The sequence below is a fragment of the Larimichthys crocea genome, chromosome XIII (assembly GCF_000972845.2).
Source record: "Larimichthys crocea isolate SSNF chromosome XIII, L_crocea_2.0, whole genome shotgun sequence".
NCBI lineage: Eukaryota > Metazoa > Chordata > Actinopteri > Sciaenidae > Larimichthys > Larimichthys crocea.
In genome coordinates this window covers 47,417,736-47,427,873 of record NC_040023.1, presented here as the reverse complement: position 1 = coordinate 47,427,873, position 10,138 = coordinate 47,417,736, and the positions used below count along the sequence as shown (strand labels likewise).

The following is a 10,138-nucleotide window of genomic DNA, read 5'->3' as shown; positions in this document are numbered from 1 at the left end:
CCGCAAAAGCAGAAGCAAAAGCGTGTGATGCGCAGCAGAGTCCTGCTCGTTTTCAACCAACATGTGACAGACATCATTATTTCAGCGGGTCTTCTGCTGTCACAAGGAGAGTTTGGAATGAAGTCACAAAAAAAAAAAAAAAAAAAAAAAAAGAAATCTGAAAAACACGATATTTAATTTTCAAGCGGCTAATTCAAGTTAAAATTCATGCGCACAATGCTGGAGATGCTTTGGAGGTGAATGCAGATAAAAGGAATGACTGATTTCTAATATTAAAGAACAGAACAAAAGATAAGGTTTCAAATGTTCAGACAGTAGATAGCAACTTAATATATCGTATAGAATTAATTCCAATGCTCTTAAAGTCTGGTAATATGATGCCCTGAATTAAAACCAAACTATGGATATCTGAAATTCATCCACGACTTTCATATTCACCAGGAAAACTGAAGGTGATCATGTGTGTGTTTGTGTGTTTGTGTGTGTGTGTGTCTCGGGCTTCATGATACCAGATGATAATCCGTTTAAATGATTACTTAGAGCCTCGCCCCTCTCGCAGTCTAACTGGTCCAGCTGTTTGGAAATCAAATCATAAAATTTTAAATCATATTGTAATAATCAAATATCGACCCTGAGGTCTGATAAACTTTATTGTTGACATTTCAGTGACATTTTCATTAATGCCTGATAAAGTCAGTCAGACTGGAGAAAAACACCAAAGTTGTTTTCATATGTGATCACATGTCATCAATAAAATGGTAATAACTGAGACACAGTTGAGTTGAGTGGATGCATGAAACCAAACAGCTTTTTCATAGTTTATCTCCATGGCAACCGCTCAACAAAACCTCATTCACTGATGAATGCTTTGAGATGTGATGGAGAACTGTAATTATATAGTCGGTGGATCCTTTTTTAAATCTTTTTTTTTGATTTTTTGATTTATTTTTTGTCAGTCATGAAATGTCAGTGAACATCATTACAGCTCATCCTCCAGTAGAGGGCAGCACCACTCCGCAGCTTCTCATGATGTAGAGCTGGAGAGGTTGGAGCTCCTTCAAGACACCTCCCAAATAAAATCAGTATTAATATGTCAATATTCAATTTACATATGTTACATATTATTGTTACATATAATTACATATTATAATAATTGCATCTACTCTGGAGATGAGTACAACCAACTTGACAGTCAACAAATACTACAATTCTACTAATCTAATTACTACAATTATAAATTAGAATTACTACAATTATAAATTATAATTACCACAATTCTTTTGAACATGTGACTGTGATTAACTTTTATTTTTATTATTGATTACCAGCTGATTATCAAACAAATTCATTGATCAATCTTCCAGTTTATAACATATTCACCACAGTTTCCCAGACTCTCCAGTGTGATGTCTTCAAATCATAGACTAAACCAGCAAATATTCACAGCTGTGTAGCTGGTATCAGTTATTTATTGTATTTTTTTTGTTTCATAAAAAAGTCAAAATCATGAATCAATTGTCAAAACTGTTGCTGATTAATCTTCTGTCTGTTGACGTCGAGATTAATAAACTGGTAGTTTTTATGTCTCTTCTCTTTCAGGCAACACACCAAACATCACTGCTTACAAAACAGAAGAATGAATGAACAACAAGTCAGAAATGCACTGTGCAGCCAACTTTTTTCTCCCTTTGTTTTTCACTGTGTGTGTGTGTGTGTGTGTGTGAGGAGGAGATTCATGTGAGTACTTGTCGTGCCTTCTCATTTACAGCTCTGGCTTCCAGTTGGATAGTGGAATGTAGGAACATTCCCCAGAATGTGGACTGGACCCTGGACCTTTTAGTGTGTGTGTTCTTTTGGTGTTTATGTGTGTGTCTGCAAATGTGCTGGCAGTGGAAACTCCAATTGAGTGTGTGTGTTTTGGCTGCGGGATGGAAACATATGGGAGTGTTCACTGTGCAGCACTGGAAATACATGAAGGCCGTCTTTCCTTTTCAATCTTGAGCCTCATAAACATATTCCCACAAGAAGACAGGAGTCAGGAGCCGGTCACTTCTAACTCTCTCTCTCTCTCTCTCTCTCTCTCTCTCTCTCTCTCTCTCTCTCTCTCTCTCTCTCTCTCTGATCTGCCTATCTCTTTCATTTCCATCCTCTTTGCAACACCATCATTTGGTTGCTCTTCTTGTCTTCTGAAGTCCTTCTTTGTGCTTTTAACTTCTCAATCTGTTTTACCAGGTGTGCTCCTCTCTCCTCTGTATACTGTAATCATAACCATCAGAAGCTATTCTGCCCTGTCATCCTGAGCAGAGGGGAGGTGAACAGCTAATCCCACCATTTTACTCAAAAACTAAAAAAAAAAAAACATCACCAGGACAGGAGAGCCAAACTGTCTCCAAAGCTCCACTGGCTGCATTGCCAGGTTGCATGCAGTGGCCTTTTCACAGCTCCAGCCAGCCACAATACAGAACAGAGCTTGTGAAGCAGGCTGACGCAGAAGGTCTTCGATTGTAGAGAAGAAAAATTGGGTACAGTCTGACCTCCTGTTGGCCATCACCATAAAGGAAATATCCCCCTGAGGTCACTTGGAAAATGTATTAGGAAATTGTTATGCATTTTTCCACTGAAATCCTGACATGACTTTTAGGCTTAAACTTCTTTCATGCTCTAATTTTGGAGTCACTTGCTCTGCAGGCTGTGTTAAATTCATCTGCAGTGTGATGTTTATATGAAAACAAAACTATGCAATTTTCCACTTGTCAAAAGAAAAAAAAAAAAAAAAGAAAAAAACAAATCTCCCACAACCACCTCAAATTGAGCCTGACCAAAGTCTTTGTCTACATTCAGAGGAAAGGTGCCAAAATCTCGCCTGAGAACCAGAGGAGATCGAAGCAACGACCGCACAGCTTCCCGGCTCCGACAGACGGTCATGGGACTGGGTTGCTCGCAGCCAGCTGGCCGGAGAGAGCATCTTTGATGTGTGACGCACGGGGGAGACGCCTGCACCAATCCGACCCTCACGCAGAGACTGGAGGAAATATAAAAACACTGTCTCATTCCACTGCAATGTGAGCTTATTTATAACGTGCTGGTGTGTGTGCTGGAGATGTATTGCCATCTCCATTAAAACACTAGTAATAACTTTTAAGAGTCACGACAGGAATATTGGCACCATGCGATATTAAAGCTGTAACTACTAGAGCCGCACAGACATCCACATTTATAAATAGACTTATCCTAGTGATGTCAAGTTGATTTATTAAAACAAGATGTTCTGCCTGACTCTGGATTTTTTAAGTTTGTTCCCATTAGGGGTTGTTTTCCTGTCACCTTGCTTTGAGCAGGTGTGAGAGCAGGTGGATGTATCAGGTGCATCTTCCAGCTGTGGTATGTGAGCTCAGATTTACTCGGGCTTTAGGACCGTGGGATGAGTCTGGATGAGTCTGCGCACCTCCAACATGTAGAAGTTGAGGGGTTTGTCTTGAACCTGCCTTGTCTGTCACTCGTGTCGAGAGTCTGGCGCTCCATGGATTCAGCGCTACACCCCATAAGACTCATGGACCATGTATTTCTTTTTCTGCTTTTTGGATAGTCCCTCTTCACTCTGGTGAAATGCGACCGACTTCAAACTTGAGTCAAAGCGCAATAATGGGGAAGTCAAGAGAGCGCTGGCCTAACTTCTAACTTCATCATGAGGTTGTGGGGCAGAGGTATATCTGTCCGGAGGAGGGTGCTCTGCCTCTGGCTGCTGCTCCTCGGGTTCGCCTTGGTTACTCTTGCGCTCTCGGACCTCTTTAACAGGCACCGGGACCACAGTCACCAAAAACCCGGCCCTCCCCGCCGCCCCCTTCAGCGGATTCAAAGTGCACCGGACCTTGAGATCATCGTGGACTCCCAGGACCCTGCATTAGAGCTCGGCGTCGATCTCGCTCCGCTAAAATCTCTGCAAGAAGATCAGCTTTTAGTTGTGTCATCGACGCAGGGCACCAAGAACCCACCGCAAAAGAAGGGAAGTTACAAGGTGCTTCTGCCCGGATCGAATAAGGACATCCGTGCCGCTGCGCCTCCGACGCACGGTGAAATGGGCAAAGCAGTACGGCTACACCTGGAGGGTATGGAGAAGGATGGGGAGATTTCTGCGGTGCAAAAGTACGGCTTCAACGAGGTGGTCAGCGAGAGGATATCACTACATCGCACGCTGCCTGAGGCGCGCCATCCTGAGTGAGTTCCCAGAGCACACGACTGAAAAGATGAACCAAAGCTTTTGCACTTTTTGCAACAAAGGCACGTTAAAGGTTAACTCAGTTGTCGCTTTGATAGTGTGAACTCGTTTCCCACTTAACAGGTGTCTGGGAGAGCAGTACAGCGAATCGTTGCCTATGGCCAGTGTTGTTATCTGTTTCCATGACGAGGCTTGGTCCACGCTCCTGCGCACCGTGCACACCGTCCTGGACACTGCACCCAAACAGTATCTGCAGGAGGTTCTGCTGGTGGACGACCTGAGCCAGCACGGTGAGTCCATCCATCCATCCATCCATCCATCCATCCCATCCATCCACTTGACCTGCGCATGACCTCTCTGTCTCTGACCAACTTCTCAGGTCACCTGAAGAGTGTGCTAAGTGAGTATGTGTCTCACCTGGACGGGGTGCGTTTGATTCGCAGCACCAGACGCCTGGGTGTTGGCGGGTGCCGTGCTCTTGGTGCTGCCAGAGCTGCAGGGGAGGTGCTGGTGTTTATGGACTCTCACTGTGAATGCCAGAAGGGCTGGCTGGAACCACTTCTGGAAAGAGTGGCACAGGACAGGTACTATATTTACTCTAATATTCTCCAAGGATAATGAACCATTGTATTGTGAATAGTTTTGTTGGTTACATGAAAAAGTATAAAATGTGTGGCCAGACTTTTACAATGAACAATGTTTAAGATCTCGATAAACATTTGATCTGGAAAAGCTGTGTCCAAGCCGTCTGCTTGTTTCTCTGCTGTGTTCTGCTGTTTGACATAAATACTTGAGAGAAGTGAGAAGATGGCAGACTCAGAGTTATCAGTTGTCCTTACTCATTAGTCCCACAGGAGGATACTTGTGCTGTGTGTGTATCCAAAGCTCAGCTCTCATGATTTGGCTCTAGTCTTGTGTCTCAGGCTGCCTGCAGCGTGGATCTAATTAGACTAGTTAATTAGGCTGAACTCTCAGACCTTGACTCTGCAACCACTCAACTCTCTGAGCCACGTTTGACCCCTCTCCAATTTCTTACACTCTTTCTCCCCCCCTTTAATCTCTTCATTCCATGTTTCTTTGAGGATCACATCACACTGGGCCTCTTAGTAGAAATATTTCAAATAACATATGTGAACCAGAACAGACCCCAACAAAGGACAGCGTGTCTCCTTGAACTATTCCCCTGAAACACATTCAAACGTAGACATTTGAAATTACACACACATGAGTAAAAGGTGTTTCCAATCTTACTGCACACAGACCTTGAATAGCAATTAAAAATGTAAGCAAGAAAGACTTTTAAATGACTTCTTCCAAATCTTTGACTGACAGGAACATGTTTCTCATCTAAAGTCAATGAAAAACAAACAAACAAACAAACATACAAAAAAACCCCCCACATAAATTTCATTAAAATAAAAATGAGATGAATATGCTCTCTCTTGCAGGACCAGAGTGGTATCCCCCATCATGGATGTGATAGACTGGCAGACCTTTCAGTACAATGCCACCCAGTGGCCTGTTAGGGGAGTGTTCGACTGGAGGCTTGACTTCTATTGGGAATCTAACCCTCACCCAGACTCTGCTGTTGAGCCTCTGCGGTGAGTTTACAGCTGCAGCAGGCACAAAATGATGTCAGATGGGCTTTCGTGACATGAGCTTATACCGGAAAAATATTAGCTAAGCAGAAAAGCAAGAAGTGGAAGAACTGACCAAATGAACTTTTATCTTTTTATGTTTACGGGTGCAGAATTGATATTCTGCATCTAAAAAAATGCAGCAAATGAGAGAGATGTATGGAAATAACTGGAAATAAAAATCTGCACACCATTTGTTTTCTTTCCTCTAGGTCAGTGCTTTTATTCTTCAGGGTTTAGGAGCCATAAAGAGGTTGTGATACTGAACTGAAGGGTCACAAGATGATAACAAGTCAGAAAAACGACGACCATATGTTAACTACATAAAGTTAGTTTATTTTTTCAGACATTTGCTATTATCTTTGAAGTTGTCTTCTAAAATAGCGTATAGTTCAACCCATGTATAGACCCATAAAACACATACTAATAATAGAAAGCAACCCAAAGAAGGGCAAAATCATTCCTTGCGAGTGCTCACAGCTCATGAAGATATATAACCTTTGGCAAGGAGTCACTGGATAGCTAAGCAACTACTGCTGCGATCTTTGCAAACTGTGACTGTAATAGTCCAAAGTTTGCAATATTTCTCTACTCCAGTGACACAAAGACAAATTCTTGTGTTTGCCCTTGGCCAATAAAGTGATGCTGATTCTATCTATGACAGGAGCCCAGCACTGGGAGGCGGAGTTGTGGCCATCGACAGACACTTCTTCCAGAGTGTGGGAGCCTACGATCCGGGGATGCTGCTGTGGGGGGAAGAACAAATTGAGCTGTCAATCAGGGTAAAGCAAACATTTTTTTCTTCTTATCAAGGTTTCATCCAAAATCCTCCAATAATTCACCTGCTCATGCAGAACAGAGTGATGACAGCTTACTTTCAGTTTTTTATCTTGAGTCACGTAAGCGTTTTTTATGTCAGTGCTTTGACTTAGTGATTCAGTTGCCTTCTGTCAGGGCCTCAGGAATGTTGCGCCGGGATCATGATGCCTTTTGCAAATGGAAATCTCAGGTTGAATAGTGGTCTGGGAATGTCTGGGCGAGATGACAAATGCACAAATATGAGAGGAAAATGTTACTTGACCACTTGTTTTCCTCTGATGACCATTTAAATGCATATTGTTGAAGTGTGACATGTTCTGCACAATGTTCAAATGTAAAATGGTGATGTTTGTAGACATATTTGTGCACCAACATGCAAATATAGAAATATTATCCTATGATTCTAGGTGTGGTCATGTGGGGGCTCCATGGAGGTGGTTCCTTGCTCCCGTGTTGCTCATCTAGACCACCACCACCTGCCTTACGAATTCCCAGACCAGGAGCTGATTCAGAGGAACAAGATCCGGATTGCAGACACCTGGATGGACGCATACAGGAAAATCTTCTATAGGAGAGACACACTTGCACATTTCATTAGGCAGGTGTGTAGAGGTTGGCTTGTGAGGGTAGTAAATGTGAAAAAAGGAAATAATGGAGGAAATAACTGTTGTTTCTTTTGTACAGTCTGAGAGCCCGAACATCACAGAGCGTCTGCGGCTCAAAAGGAATCTGGGATGTAGGAACTTCCACTGGTACCTGACAACAGTTTATCCAGAACTTTACATCCCCCAGGACAGACCTGCACTGTCAGGCGAGGTAGCACACACACACACCACACACAGTATCTGTACTACTCATTGACAGTCATGACAGACTGACGTGTCCCATTTGTGCCTGTTGAAGCTGTACAATGTCGGCACTGGCAGCTGTGCAGACTACCCCCGAGGGCAGGGACTGCAGGGTGGAGCCATGAGCATAACACCGTGCAGTGGGACGGGCAGCCAGGTAACCATGACAACAGTTGTTAAAAGTGGAAGAAAGACAGGTAAACACACAGTGGCAAAGATGATATCTCTTGTCATCGCAGCACTGCGATTTAAACTCTGAGTTTGAAGTGCGGTGGGGTCCCATGGGAGCTTTGTGTTTGGACGCCAAGGGACAGAGGGTGGTTTTATCTCCGTGTCCCAAACACCAACCAACCACCAGCACCCTCCAGTGGAGGTTTATAAAGGCAAGGCATGGAATGAAACCTTTTTTGTTGATTATCCGAATAGATGTTTACGGTCCCAGTGGGCTAACTCAGTGTGTCTGCTTTCTGCTTCAGCTGAGCGGTCAACTTGTTCACCAGCAGTCCCAGTTGTGTCTTGAAGCTGTAAAGGAGGAAGGGCTCCCACAAAGCAACCAAAGAGAAGTCAACAACCAGACAGGAGGTCTCTTTCTGCGCCCCTGCACCCATCACCCCAGACAACAGTGGCATTTTGAGCAACTAGTAGCTCCTAAAGGTGTCTGATACAGACAGCACAGACTGATTAATTGGATTTGCAAGATGTAAATCATAGGCATTATGCATAATAGCATCCAATAATGAAAAGGTGAAGAAAAATACACAGAATCAATTTTTTATTATTTTTTTTGCTCCGCTTTGCCACTCAGCTTTTTTGTTCCTGTTTTAAGGATTGCAAATACAATTTGTTGTGTTAAAGAACAAACAACAATTTATCTAAAATAAGATATGACATGATCGAACAAAGTCTTTATTTAAAACATGTACATTTAGAGTATGTACATTTAATCATATACAGTGTGAAAAACATGTAGAAAGAATGGTCTGGAATGATTTTGTACTTCAGTAAATGATTTCATTAAATCATGCGTAAATATGTTTGTGCACATTTGACATTCAAGACAATACTATACATCTGACGTTGTGGCAAAAGTTTGGAAAAGTCCCTTTCCTATTTAAACTTGACAATGCTCCCAGAGTTCCAGAAGACTGTGGCTGATAGCAACAGATTATTGGAAATAAAGATGTTCGTCAATCACACAGGGGTATAATATTTGAGAGTAATATTTAGGTGTCCACATACTTTTGTATGTGTAGTGTAGTTCTGTATTAAACCCAGGTGTTTTCACTTATTGATTACTCACATGTTGAGTAAATGCTTGCTGTTGATTTGCATTTTGTCCTGTCATCATAGAAAAAACAGGTGTTATTACTAACATTACTGATGTTCTATTCAAGTGTCCCAGTAAACCATGTTAATGTCACAGTGAGCCAGCATGCACAATACCAGGACCTTGAAACTGAACTATTATAAGTTTTATCACTTACGCCTACTAATACGCCCATGCTTTTCCTACCGTGACATGCCGTCTGTAAAAGTGCAGTAAGCCTAAGAGGAAAGAGTCTGCACGCAGCCGCACAGTCCTGAGACGAGGTCTGATCAAGCAAAATAAGTGAGAACACCTGTGCGATTGAACCACCACTGTGTGTGTAGGCTTTTACAGGATTAATTAAGCACTGATTACTCATGAAGCACCTCAAAAATGTTAGATTTTATAATGTTTTATTCTGTCTTGCACTCATTTCTGTTCACCGAAATAAATCCATTCCTTATCATCTATGAACAGCAGAGGGAGCCATCTGCCTTTATAATCATCTCTAAAGGCCCATGTTATTGTTACATATGAATGGCCTTCCCATGTAATTTACTTATGAGACTTCCCATAATCTAAACTTGCTGTTATTGGAGCTAACATAATTATGCTGTAAACCTACCATGTGACAGTAATGTCCTCATGTGCATGTGACTGGGGGGAGTGGATATGGTCTCCAACAGACAAACCTGTGATTAACATTCGTCATGTGTTTTTTGTGTCCAATTATCTACTGTAATTAAGATCCTAGACATAAGTGAAGGTGTTACCTAAGCCATAGAGTTCAAGTTTAGGATGGCAACTGGAAGGCAGGAAAGACCTTGAGCTGGTCCATAGTAACTCTCTCCTTACCACAGGGCACTGAGTGCTAATAACTGACTATACTCTGTCGCAGCAATGTTCGTCCTATGGTGCACTTAGACCAGTCAAGTACACAGCACCTTTTCAATAAAAAACAGTCATATGGCATGTCTGCAGCTTCAAGCCATAGGTCACACTTGACAAACAGCATGTTTCTGATTACAATGTCCTCTCAGTTACATAACCATAGGCTACTGAGCTGTTGTAAAAGAAGAATACTGTTAGTACGTCTAAAGGAACAGACAAAGCTAGTGACAGGTGTGACAGTTTAACTATAATGTTCTTTAACAGCTCAAAAACATATTCAACATTGTTTATAGGTTTATAGGTCCATGTTTGAACCAATTATGTTTAAGAAGTTTGCTACAGAAAGTGACAGCTATAAATCATGCCTGGATGCATGGATATTTGTGGTTGTGAATGCCTTTTTGTCAAAGGAATACATTTT

General features: G+C 42.2%; 1 protein-coding gene across 1 annotated transcript; it reads left to right on the top strand.

Moving 5' to 3' along the window:
- Nucleotides 1-3,322: 3,322 nt before the first annotated feature.
- LOC104922866 (polypeptide N-acetylgalactosaminyltransferase 15) lies at nucleotides 3,323-9,289 on the top strand. Its single transcript, XM_010735815.2, has 10 exons — nucleotides 3,323-4,215; nucleotides 4,340-4,506; nucleotides 4,596-4,800; nucleotides 5,665-5,817; nucleotides 6,518-6,635; nucleotides 7,080-7,274; nucleotides 7,357-7,488; nucleotides 7,576-7,677; nucleotides 7,760-7,903; nucleotides 7,997-9,289. Exons 1-10 carry the CDS (start codon nucleotides 3,686-3,688, stop codon nucleotides 8,180-8,182), a joined length of 1,932 nt encoding a protein of 643 aa, XP_010734117.2. The 5' UTR covers nucleotides 3,323-3,685; the 3' UTR covers nucleotides 8,183-9,289.
- Nucleotides 9,290-10,138: the final 849 nt, after the last annotated feature.